At 41.8% G+C, this 13,496-nt stretch overlaps 1 protein-coding gene across 11 annotated transcripts in view; it reads left to right on the top strand.

Moving 5' to 3' along the window:
* The window catches only part of LOC138984413 (uncharacterized), a 132,654-nt gene that overhangs the window by 30,021 nt on the left and 89,137 nt on the right, over nucleotides 1-13,496 (top strand). For 7 of the 11 annotated variants that reach the window (XR_011461680.1, XM_070358529.1, XM_070358532.1 and 4 more), the window contains exon 2: nucleotides 13,340-13,387. Coding sequence is in view for 10 of the 11 variants with exons in the window: in XM_070358529.1 (XP_070214630.1) it covers nucleotides 13,340-13,387 (48 nt within the window). In the remaining variant the exon portion in view is untranslated. Of the gene's footprint in view, nucleotides 1-10,632; nucleotides 10,812-13,339; nucleotides 13,388-13,496 lie in introns of those variants that run through there. The other 4 variants (XM_070358537.1, XM_070358533.1, XM_070358536.1 and 1 more) reach the window with 1 other exon arrangement.

Here is a 13,496-nt window from a genome sequence, read left to right on the forward strand (position 1 = left end):
ATTCAAAAGAATTTGCCAATGGATTCTTTTGAGCCATCTAAGTAAATACTTTTATCTGCAGATAATAATTTTGTCTCTTTCCTTCAAATTATTTAATTTCTTAATTTTCCCAATCTTTTTACAAAAGGGTCAACTTCCACAGAATTTAAATTATTCTTTATTCAGAATGCCAACAATATTTTACTACCATGTATAATGGCCTGAATATAATGTAGTTTGGAAAGACTCTGGCTTTTAGAATGTGTTCAAGGCTTCAAATTTTGATCTCCCTTCCTGAACCTTCTGTCCACTGGTCTCACTGTATATCTCCCAGCCTTCTCTGCCCAGTACCGAACAAATCTTACACAAGTCAATACACAAGTGTTTTATCTCTATATAGATAGCCTCATCACTTACCTACCTAGTCTAAACACCCACATTTCACTGTGGGAAGGTTCCCCTTCAATTCTCAGACCAACACATCTAAACCACTATTGTTTACTTGGGGCCTCCCATGAAACTGCCAGGCTATTTTCTGTCAACTTCGAAGTTAGAGCCTTGTGTGAGAATTTTTTTTTTTAAGTTTGCATTTTAAGAAAATGCTAAACTATTTTCTCACATAGAAATTATCATTTCATTTGAATTTGCTGACTTTTTGCCAGTGAAAAGTAAAAATAACCTGGATTTTGCATATGCCTTGCAAAAGGGCTTGGCTCCCTGGGTTCCACTGGTTAGAACAACGTGTGAAAATAAGAGTGAGGAAAGGAGTTAAAAGTATATATAGTTGGGGATCTTGCCCGGGGTTACCTATGAGGAGGACGAAGGGTGAGTCCCTGTAAGATGGGAATGGAGCTGGTCTCTGAATCACCTGAGTCTTCATTTCTTCAACTCTAATTTTGGGCCATCACCTGCCTTGCAAACGTAATTTGGGAATGAGACAACATGTATAAGGCATTTTGGAGGCCACTTGGCAACTAGTGGGCACTTACTGAGACAAACTGTTGGCTTCTGGCTAGGTTTGAAGGGAAGGATTTGGGCCACATTATAGGTAACAAAATGGAAAGAAGATATACTTCTTTACTATAAATTTCTACATAGTTAACCCCAAGTCCACTCAAGGACTCAAGATCTAACTTACTTCTTTAATGTGTCCAGTAGCTATTTATAGTTTCAGCTAAGATTACTGCATTTAGGATTTAGCTAACAGTCGGTGCTTCCCTAGGGGTGCCATTCTTAAACAGTGTCTGCCCACCACCACCTCCCAAGGAGACAGACACGGTTACTTGTTTCTTCTCTTCTGTCTGGTGTGGTCTTTGCCGTGAATGCCAAATATCACTGGAATCAACCTTTCATCCCACCTTGTTGAAGCAGGGGCTCCAAATGTTTAGATTTCCTCGTCCACTAAGGGGTACCAGAAGGGCTCCTCGTTTTGATAATACAGTAGATAGTCCTTGTGGCCATGTGTCTGGCATTTAAGGACTTTCTTGTCAGCACGCCTTCACTTTTCCAATTTGTTAGCCTAGAGAACATGCTTATTAGTATCAAACTTAATCCTTGCCAAGGCAGAGTGAAAAATTTCTTCTTTCTTTTCCAAAGTGAAGCTAGAGATCTGATTTTCTTTCTTTTTTTTTTACGTGGTGGGAGGTTTCTGTATTATTATTGTTTAAAATCAATTTCCTTTACTCCATATTCTTTTCCTGTTGTTTATTTTATCTGTCCCTCTCTCCCAGAGGAGCAGCATTAAGGCCCCCATTTGGTTTTTATTAGTGTAATCAGTTAATAGCTGTTCTATAATGCTTTACTTATTGTGTTAATTTTCTGTACTTATGTCCAGAGGCAGCTTCCTGGAAGACCACATTTAAAAAAATAGAAGATCTAACTTACTTCTTCTTTAATGGGTCCAGCAGCCATTTATAGTTTCAGCTAAGATTACTGAATACTGTTGATTTACAGGGTCATTGAAAAGATATATAAACTGCAGCTACAATTTTTTTTTACTAGAAAAAATATTTTTCCAAATACATAATAGATTCTTTACCTTCAATTATTTCTATAATAATTTTATCTTTTTATTAAGACTAAATACATACAAATATTAATACATTTCATCTTTTCTCAAATTAATGACAATGGTATAACTGTGATTATCTTTTAGCAACCAAAGTCTATTTCCAGAGGTTTGAACTTGATGTGAGAAAAACACTGTATCAAGTCCATTGAACCTGATTTGGTGCTGAGGTTGAACTGGTATAAGGGTTTGCTCCAGGATCCAGAGGCTATTGTAAGCTTGAAAGCAAAGTGAAACCCTTAGGTTGACCTTAGCTGCTTAAGGATCCTCTGGGTGAGGGGTGACTGGTTCTGTTTTGCACAGGATGGCTCATCCTCAGGCTAAGCTGGAATCTCTAGGAACAGTGTGTGTGTGTGTGTGTGTGTGTGTGTGTGTGTGTGAGTTGCTCAGTCGTGTCTGACTCTTCGCGATCCCATGGACTATAGTCCACCAGGCTCCTCTGTCCATAGGATTCTCCGGGCAAGAATACTAGAGTGGGTTGCCATTTCCTTCTCCACAGCTACTATTTTAAATATATCTCTAGGAAGTCTTAGTGGAGAAGGAAAGGGCAACCCACTCCAGTGTTCTTGCCTGGAGAATCCCAGGGATGGGGGAGCCTGGTGGGCTGCCGTCTATGGGGTCACACAGAGTCGGACACGACTGAAGCGACTTAGCAGCAGCAGCAGCAGGAAGTCTTAAAAACCCACTAGTCTGATAAAAGTACAGACACTAACCTCAGTATCTCAGTCTCTATTATTCCACTTCTCTGTGTTTGTCTTGAAAAAGTCAGAGCTGTGGGTATATGCTGGTCTGTGTACTTGTCAGTTTCCATGTTTTAGCCCAGACCTTGGCGGGACCCAAGAGCCGGGAATGGAGATTCCATTCATCATCTGCTCCTCTTTCCTGAGACTTCCCCAGTCTCTGTCCCTTGGGGCCCATGTGTATACTGTGCCGGTCACCGCATGCTAAACTCTGGGTCCCGGGACTACTGTCTGCTGTTGGGGATTTTAATGGAGTGTACCTTACATGAACTTTAGTACTCATGGGACTAGTTCTCAAATTAAAACACAAGCTTCAAAGCAGAGCACAGGGACAAACTAACTTACCTGAAGGATGACAGAGAAGATGTGGGTAATCCATGAGACAGGTTGGGCTCTCATGTTAGGTTGCAATCAGAAATTAGGTGGAGGCATGGAAGTGAACACAGCTCAGGGATTAGCATTGTAGGTTCTAGATCTGCCTCTGGGGTGAATTAGCTTTTAAGGTTTTTAGTGGCCTCGATTTCCTCCTCTGTAAAACAAAAGTTAGGAAGAAAGTTCTAAAGTTCCTCCACTTACAGTCTAGGCAAGATTCAGTCAGTGATCTGTCTGGGCATCAACTCAGGGAGGATGGATTATCAACAGGCGATTGGATCAGGATTAGACTGCTTCCCACTCATTGCTGAATCTCTGTCTTTGATGAGCAAGCTCTTGGCACAAAACGGAGCCCATCCACACTTTTATCCTACGTTAGTTTTTATTGTGAGGCCAAAGTAAATTTCTGTTTGAGACGTGGTTCCTACAGTACTATGACTGTGAGTTGCAGAGAGGGGAACACTCTAAGGAAGTCCTAAGTGCTAACTGTGTGACCCGGGGAAGTCAGCTCCTCACTCTCAGTCTCTTCTCCTTCATCTGTCACATAACGTGTTTGGAGATGAGTCAGCAAAGTAGCTTCAACTAAGAAAGTTAGTTACTTTGTAAGAATTGCCTGCTGTGTCAAACAAGTGCAAAGGGTCAGATGCGCCTCGACATCTGGTACCCACAGCTGGCAGAGCGTGCTACCTGTGATTCAGTGCTCCCTGAGAAGCTGTACACGACCTACTAGGGGACAGGCTGAGAAAGAGAGGATGGAAAAAGGATCTGTAGGCAAAGGGTTGACTGAGAATTCTAAACAAACAAGGAAATGACACCTCCCGTAATTGCCTGTTTTTGAGCTGCAGAATGTATCAAATGCTGTTTTTAAATCCGTGCAGTGCCCAGCTCTTAGCACCATGCCCCATGGGTTTTATGTGTCTGTATCATGCCGATGATGGTGATGTTTGAGGACTTTGCTTTCAGGCTGTGCCATCAAAGAAGGCGATGGAAGCAACCCAACAAAGTCAAAGCAAATTCAACAGAAAGAGGGGAAAAGCCATATACATTTCAGTGGAAGTACTTTAATGCATTTCAAGTAGGAGTCTGAAAAATAATTACAAAGTTTAAAAAGAAGAATCTTAACTTTGATCTGATTTTCTTCTGTAAAGCAATTAAGCACATCATTTTTCAAATGTGAGACCAAAAAAATTCTAGTGGTTGGACCCAAATGCTTTCATTTGTGTCTTTGGATTTCTATAATTCCCCGCTTCCCCAACCAAAAGTTAAAAAAGTTATTGAGGTGATTTTCCAGAGGGATTAATACATAAAGCATCTGCTGGTCAGCTCTCATAAAAACTATAGCAGCACAGACTAGCTAGATTCAAATGATACAAGCATCCAGTTAACAGCACCAAACTAAGAAATCTGTAAAGTTGATTTGATGGAAATGAACTGTCAAGATACAATTGGAATTTTCCCTTCCAATCATTGTTGGGGTTTTAATGGGAATTCACCCAACATGGACTTTAGAAATCCTGGCAGTAGTCCTCAAATTCAAAGAAAGCTTCAAAGCAGAATAGGGACAAACTAACTTACTTAAAAGATATCAAGGGAGCTAAATACAAAAAAGGAATGTGATAGATTGAGCCCCAATGTTAGGTTATTTCTTCTCAAAATTTTAAACCCTAAATCCTCCATGAAAAGTGAAAGTGCAAGTCATTCAGTGGTGTCTGACTCTTTGTGACTGTACAGTCCATGGAATTCTCCAGGCCAGAACACTGGAGTGGGTAGCTATTCCTTTTTCCAGGGGATCTTCCCAACCCAGGGATTGAGCTCAGGTCTCCTGCATTGCAGGCAGATTCTTTACCAGCTGAGCCACCAGGGAAGCCCAACAATACTGGAGTGGTTAGCCTATCCCTTCTCCAGGGGATCTTCCCGACCCAGGAATCTAACCAGGGTCTTCTGTATTGCGGGTGAATTTTTTACCAGCTGAGCCACCAGGGAAGCCCTCCATAGTTCCTGTATATACATGCTAGACTGTCAGTTCCTTGATGGCAGATAAAAGGTACTATTCTCTTTTTGCTTCCCAGTACCCAGGCTTCCTTTGTGGCTCAGCTGGTAAAGAATCCTCCCGGAATGCAGGAAACCTGGGTTCGATCCCTGGGTTGGGAAGATCCCCTGGAGAAGGGATAGGCTACCCACTCCAGTATTCTGGCCTGGGGAATTCCGTGGACTGTATAGTCCATGGGGTGGCAAAGAGTTAGACACGACTGAGTGACTTTCACTTTCACCCAGCATGTAGTTCTTCGCACATATTTCTGTTAAATGTTTGTGAAATAGTGGAATAAAAACACTGTGATAATTTTTAAAAGATGCGGCATGTTTCCCCCCCGCCCCCAGTAACTAGATGGATCCACCACTTGTGCACCCACTAGGAATCTGAGCAGAGTTGGCCTCTGGGCTCAGTTTGGCCAGTGCTTGTCTAACCTTCAGAAAGGGAGAAACTTCAGCTTCACATAGCAGTGTGGGTTTCTGGATTCTTATGACACCTGAGATGCAGCAGGCTTTGGGCCACAGCTGCACGTGGTGAGGCTTAGCTGAGGCGCAGGAGCAGCTGCCCCCATTCCTCAGGGCTCCTTCCAAGTTGCCACCATTCCCTAGCATATGACTCCAGGCCAGTTTCACTTTTTAATTTACCAGCCTGGTCCACGGGACAGGCTTTCAGATCAGGAGGGAATCTTTGGTCTGCTTTGCATCAATGCTAGTTTCAAATGGAGTTACAGATCTAAGTGTGGGCTTAACTGTTTTCTCCAGGTCCATGAAGAGAAAGTGCGCTTCTAGGTACTAGGCTTGGAGGGTTGGTCTTTACTATGTTTATTGCTATGACTTCTCTGTGCTCCAGGGGCATTAGAGTGGTCTTGGAGTTCTGGATAATCCTCGTGGTATCGGATAGGAGCTCACTGGGGCTCTAGTTTGTCAAAGCATATTAAAACGCAACACCCTCACATCATCAAAAAGGGTACAGCAGTCCATCTGCCTACACCTTTCTTTCTGATATTATGTTTGTGCGGGAACTTTCCAAAATTATATCTATTCTCTTACAGTGAATCAAAATGGGGAAAGAATGGAGAGTAAGTCAGAATAATGCCCATTGGTGAAAGTCCAATAACTGAAATCATTATTGCTTAAGATACCATTGCTTTAATCAGCCCTATCATAAATCAATGCTTTTCACAAATGAAGGTTTAAAGTAAAGTGCTATTAAATCAGGACTCTTAAAAGGCATGATGCAATCGGGAAGCTCCGGAAAATGGCTAAAAAAGTGGTTTCTGAATGGATCCACTGGTTCGAGCATTTTATCTTCCACTTAATTAAAAAAAATATTACCTGGTCCTTTCTTAGAAATTACATATTGGAGGTCTGTAATGGCCAAGCCTTTAACCCATTAAAAAAATTTACTCCCAGGAACAGTTCATATTTGACATTTAATTGATTTTTCTTGGAGAGGAAAATATGTTTCTCTCCTTCCTTTCTTGATTGACTTTTCAAAACTCACCTTACGAGCTGTAAAGAGGGAGAGGAGTAATTGATTTTCAAAAACTCAAATGCATGTACACATGTACTCACATATGCATGTAGACACACGTGTGTGGACATAAAGTGAAGTTGATCAGTCCTGTGTGACTCTTTGTGATCCCATGGACTGTAGCCTACCAGGCTCCACTGTCTGTGGAATTTTCCAGGCAAGAGTCCTGGAGTGGGTTGCCATTCCCTTCTCCAGAGGATCTTCCCAACCCGTGGATCGAACACAGGTCTCCAGAATTGCAGGCAGACGCTTTACCCTCTGAGCCACCAGGGAAGCCCGTGGACATAAAGATCTCCCCTATACTGGGAGCTGGCACTTTCCTGATATAACTCTGCGAGGCAGGTGTTGCTGTCTCCATTTAACAGAGTAGAAACAAAGGCCCAGAGAGGTTCATTGCTTGTGGAGGGTCATGCAGGTAGTATTGATGGGAGGCTGAGTCTTTATCCCTTCTACCATGTTGCTTGCTTTTGGGTGTACTTCATACCCAGATGTGCAGGCATCCATGCCAATGATCCCCACCTTTGGAGTCATTAATCCTTTCAGCCTGTTTACCCGACACCAGGTTCTGGAATTTAACAAATAACGCTACGCCATCTATAAATGTCAAAAGAGCCCAACTCTGGTTTTTACTTTTTCTGTGAATATTGCATTGTGAGTGAGCCAGGAGATGCTGCTGAACTAGCCTCCTAAGTGATAGCATCTTAAAAGAGATTTCTTGTTGAAGAGTTTGGTGTGGATGAGCAGGGAGGTCAGATGGTTTCTTGTTAGAACAATGCCCACATAGATTTCAAGTGAAAACTGGGGCTCCTCAAGATTTGTTTAAAGAGAAAGAGGGAGTCAGCAGGACACTGATGTGGAAAGGGAAGAAAAAGCCTCTATTTGGTCACCTTGAGGAAGAAAATTTCCATTTCGACATTGTCAATCCCTCAGCTCTCACATGCAGTAACTCGCCACCAAAGGCCAGAGTATTCTCTTTCTTTTCTTTCCTCTCCTTCCACAAACCCAGCTATTATTTAGTCTCTAGCAAAGCTGCACAAACCAACTGTTCCTCCTCAGATTATTCCTTTCAAGGCTCAAGTGATATGCCTCCTTGGGTTACACCTTCCAGGTTTTGTGGTCAGATGGGGCTGTCAGTCTCCAGTATTCCACCTTGCAAGAAAATATTTATATATGAGTCTCACCAGGTCCCATTTCCTCTGGGAATGGTCCTGCATGCCGTGCCTTCATGCTAGTGGTGACAGTTGGATCGCTGGTTTTCATGGGACCACTGGACAGCTGGCGGGAAAACCAGGAAACTGCCTTCCCCTCTGTGACTTCACTCAGCCTGAAAACTAAAAGGTGTGTGACTGTGAGCTGGAAAGTTTCTGAGAGGTTATATGCAACACTTTGAGAAAACACTTGGAAGGAAACTCACTGATGCTGAAGCAATGGAAATTTGTACCATTCACAGAATATTTATTTTCCTAGATCTGGAAACACCAGAGCTTGCTTGTACAGAGTCTTTTCATTATTATTTTGTTACTGGTAAATAGTAATTCCCGTTATTCACCAAAGGGTCGTGAAACTGACACTTCTATATGGCTGAGAGGGGGGTACATTTGCAAAACCCTTTTGGAACCTCAATTGACCACATGTGTCAAGAGCCACTGGCTTTTTTTTAACAACACTTGACTAAATAATTTTACTTCTAGGAGTCTGTTCTCAGAACTAAAAAGATAATGCTTGAAGATGTTCATCAAACTATTGCTTACAATAGTTAGAACCTAATATAAACCTACCAATATGGAAAATGGAAGTATAAAATATTTTCTTTATATTTACTGTTATGCAGCTGATATAATAACATTGAAATAGGATATGCATTCTTAATGATTACAAATATGTAGGCAAAATATCCACAGTTATAAAGTAGATGAAATTTATTGTCTGCTTAATATATGATAGGCAATGTGGCACATGCTTTATAGTCGTGTTTCCTTTAATCTGTTCATCAGATTAAGCCAAATTTATTATAGCTCCAATTTACAGAGGAGGAAAGAGAGTCATAGGAATTGGTTTATCTAAAGTAATACTTCTGGAGTGAAATTTGAACCCCATCCTAGTTGGCAACAGACCTTCTACAACATACAATTCCTTGTGCTATGTGATTAATTTCAAGTAAAAAACAAGCATTAGCCACCAAAAATAGAGAAAAAAACACCCCAAATCAAAAACAACCCAACACCAATAAATAAAAATCTGACGAGCCCTAATCTTAATGGTAACCACATGAAAAAGTAAGTAGGAAAACTTAAACCAAGAGAAAACATTCAAACTTGAAAAGATTCATCCTACACTAAATAAAATGACAGATAGCTGTCTAAAAGAACCCTTAAATGTTTAAGGTGTTTCCTCTGGGTGGGAATTAGATCCCATGTATCTGATTTCCTACTAAGAGAATCTAAGTATTAATGATTGAATGTAAGGAAGCAAATCTTATGAGAGCAACTTTTGTACACAGATGGAAAAGATTGTGTCCAAAATGACTTGAGAATTTTGTTGTAGGATGGGTCCTAGACCAGTGATTCTTAACATACCTTGTGTGAGAACATATTTGAAAATACTAATGATAACTACGGTCCATCTCTGATTCTTTCTCTCCAGAAAAAAACCACGAATACAGTTGTTTCTCCGTCTCCATCTGGGATAGTTTCCTGTATTTCTGAGGATACCAAAATCTGCAGATGCTCAAACCCTTTATATAAGATGATGTAGTACAATTAGCCTTCCATAGCAGTGGGTACTGAACCCACACATTCATCTAATTGTGGATCAAATTTTGATTGAGTGAACACACAGATGAGGAATCCGTGAGTAACAAGATCCCATCGTATTACCATATGTACACTTTATTGTATATCTATCTACTCTTATTTAGAGATCTTTGAAACCTTTTGGGTTCATTTCTGGTTTGAGGATTTAAATTAAAATTACCCTTTATGTTTTGGCTTGCAGAATGTTTTTTGTCCTGCAATATGGGAGATATTTTTTCTTAAATTATTCAAACACTGATACCATTTCTTTGGAGTCTTGTCTGCACGTGCATAGCTAAGATTTGTAAAGTAAGTTAGTATAATGAATAATTTAGTTTTGATGTTTTCTTTAATGTGATCACATGTTATTAAGGAGACTTGTATTCCAATGCATGGCTAACAACTGCCTTTTTGGTTTTTTCACATTAGGATGAAGAAAAAATGGAGAATATGCATTTTAAGGGGCTTCCCAAGTAGCACTAGGGGTAAAGAACCTGCCTGCTATTGCAGGAGATGTCAGAGACGCAAGTTCGATCCCTGGGTTGGGAAGATCCTGGAGGAGGTCATTGCAACCCACTCCAAGGTTCTTGCCTGGAGAAACCCATGACAGGCAAGTCTATAAGGTTGCAAAGAGTTGGACACTATTGAAGCGACTTAGAGCACTCGCATGCATGCATTATAAGAATTAAAGGAAGTGCCTGGCAGTGTAACTGATTCTCTAACAAAGAGAAAAGCTTCACAATGTGAGTGGACTGCATTATGAACAGCTTTCCTCCCACATCTGCAAAAATGCACTTTCATTAAACACATATGTGTTAAGTGCACATGCAGAAGGCGTAGTGTTAGATGGCTGTGAAAGATGGATGGATGATGCCCTTATACACGATTTTCCCAGGACTCCTGCTGAGGTTTGGAATTGCACAGGTAGCCTCCTAGAGCTGTTGGCTATGCCACTAATAAGATTACAGCTAGAGTACGATTTCATTTTCTGAGATAGTTTCATCATGAAAAAGAAGAAAGTTATTTTTACCTTTTCTGTTTTCTGAAGTTGAAAAATCTTCAGGTAAAAATCCCCTCCAAATTTATGTGTTTTCTCTACCTTCTATTCAGGACTGTATAACAGGAAGACAGAAATAACCATGGTAAGAGGTCATTGGTCTGACTTCTGCAGAAACTTCCCCTGGGCAGTGGTCTCTACCTCTGTTACAGAAGACTGCAAAAATACCAGCCATTGTGCATCTGGCCAATTATGCAATGCTCTATCACAAGGGGAAATTCCTTCCTCACCCCAGCTGGTGAGCAGTTATGCCCTGGAGCCCAGGACGGACATGCCTTGTAACTTTTTAACCTAGTTAGTGTAACTGCCAATATTATTCCTATTCATATAAATGTCTAATCCTTTCTTGAATCTTGCTAGACTATTTGCCTCAATAATATCCTGCGGCAGTGAATTCCACAGGTAGATTATATGCTGTTTTAAAAAAGTGTTTCCTTTTATTCATTTTAAATTTGTTACCTTTTATTATCACAAGATGGCTCTTGTTCTTGCATTAAGTGGTACAGTGTACAGGCATTTCAAATTGAGCTTTAATTCTTCCAGGTCCTTTCTCTGCCATTATTAAAATCCCATCTTCTTCATGTACTTTCTATTTAGACATGTATAATCTTGATTAAATTTTAAGCCCCCTTGGACTGGGGCTGAGGCAAACAGTCTCATACTGCTTTGGACACATAGTAGGCACTGGAAAAAGTTCTCTGTGATTTTCAGCGTCATTTATTACACAGATATTTTAAAGCACCTATTCTGGGCAGGAATTGTTTTAAGTGTTGGAGAGACAGCTTTGAATAAGAGAAGGTCCTTGTTCTGAACGACCTCATTTTCTAGAGAGAGAGAAGACAAGTAGTAAAACAGTGGATAAAGATAAGATCTACATTGTTTCAGATGTCTTACACATTCTGGGGAAATTAGACAATTGTCACTAGGAAAGGATGCCAGGGGCCACTTGAGGTCGCCTGGCAAAATATCCATCTGTAAAGGGGACATTTGAGATTGACCATCATGGAGTCATCTATGTGAAATCCCCACGTAGGTGCATTTCAATTCCTAGATCAAGGCCTGGCTCTGGTTGAGATTCAGTTGTGGCTGAGTAAAAAAATGAATCAAGGCTAAGAAGGGAAATCTTAGTTACAGAAATCATCAGTGTATTACCAACAGACCCAGGAGGAACATTTCTTGAATCCCTGGGTTCAGTAACTCCAAAGACTATTAGAGTAGAAGGAATAGGGCATTTATTCAGTTAGACTCAGCTTTCGAGACCTGTCCATGTCCCTAAATACCCAACTGTATGACTTTGGCCAAGTCGCCGAATTTCTCTCATTCACCGTGTTCTCATTCATACAAAGAGGACTAAAACTTCCTTTCTTCACTGAGTTGGGAGGACTGGAGGTCAGGTTAAATGACAGCCCTTTATAAATGGCCGAATGGTGTGAACACGTTTCTCATTCGCAGCACTCTGCTCTCTTTCCTTGTCTTTCACTTTTATCCTTCTACTGTTCCCTATTTGGAGTCTTGCCTCTACCTAACGCTCATCCATGGCATCCATGTACTTGGCTTTCTGCCCCAGAGGTAGCTTAAGAAAGGAGGATGGGGGCGTACCTTTCTGACATTCTTGTCTATATTTTAAGGACTTTAAAGATAGAAGAGGATGGAGCTGGTTGTTGTTGGGACAGTAGACTGGAGGTCTACAAATAATCAATAGTGATTATTTGTTTTTATTTTGCTTACAGCTTAATCTTCTAGGGTCAGGTTAATCAAACTTTTGTGTGTAAAGACAGAGGCCTTGCCTGAATTTCTGAGAACATCTTGCCCCAGAAATGGTGCCTTTGATTGAGGATGGTCTGATTACCTGCCTGTAGCTTCCTTTTGTGTGCCAGTCTGACATTTTCTCTGTTTCCTCTTGTTATACTTTCTAATCGCCCGTTCATTTGTTCCCCCTCCCTCCGCCTGCCCTTCCCCACCCCTTACCCCACCACCCTTTGAGCAATTTGAAGCAGAGGCGTGTCCAGCTCTGCATAATGATATATTATAAAGGCATTTCAAGGAATGAATGATTTGAATTGTTTACATGCACGGTTCAGATTTACTGGCAAATCGCTCAGGCCTTGGTTTTATGATGTAGCTGCCAGCTAGCTTCCTTCTGGGTAAAACTCTGAAATAGGAGAAGTTTCCTTTTGGTATTCCTCACCAACACTTCCTTTGCCTTGTTCCACTCCTTTCAACACCTCCCTTCCTTTCCCGCCCCACATAACTCCCGGAGCTGTCAGGCCTTTTACACCTTTATGTGAAGACATATGGGTGCCTGTCCCTGCCCCCACCCAGACTGGCCCCCAGGGAAAGTGAGGTGTGCAAAGGAATAAATCTTCGATGGTATAATTTTAGACCCAGCGGCAACTGGGGAGGGTGTCTATTTTGGGCTGTGGGTTTTCTCCTTGACCTGAGATGATATTACTTTGCCTGCTGCTGGTGTGCTGGGCCAAGCCTGCACGTGGTCCTTTTAGCAGCGTGTTTGCCATTCCTGGGGGTGGCTTTTTCCTTTCTCTGCTGGGCAGCTCCATGCGCCTCCGGAATCCCCGTGCGTTCCTGCAGCCGCACGGCTCCGTCAGTGTGCGCCCACATGGGCTTATCACAGGTGGTGTTTCCAGGTCCCAGCGCGGGCTGCTCCTCGGGGGGCAGCACAGATGGAACGCACACCCTTGCGCACAAGGGGCTGGGGAATCTTCTGGTCTGGTTTTTGCCTATCTCTCAGCTTCCGTTCTTTTTCAGCTGTTCGGTGACCATTCAGGTGACACAGTCAGTGCCTCTCCAGGCCAGGTGAGTCATCTCCAGATTACAACGTCCGAGCATCTCTCCTATGAGACCTCTTTGGAAGCGGCACTCAGCACCCTCATTACAGCGGTTCTGACCACCCTGCTTGCTGTCT

The sequence above is a fragment of the Bos mutus genome, chromosome 21, assembly GCF_027580195.1.
Source record: "Bos mutus isolate GX-2022 chromosome 21, NWIPB_WYAK_1.1, whole genome shotgun sequence".
Classification (NCBI taxonomy): Eukaryota; Metazoa; Chordata; class Mammalia; order Artiodactyla; family Bovidae; genus Bos; species Bos mutus.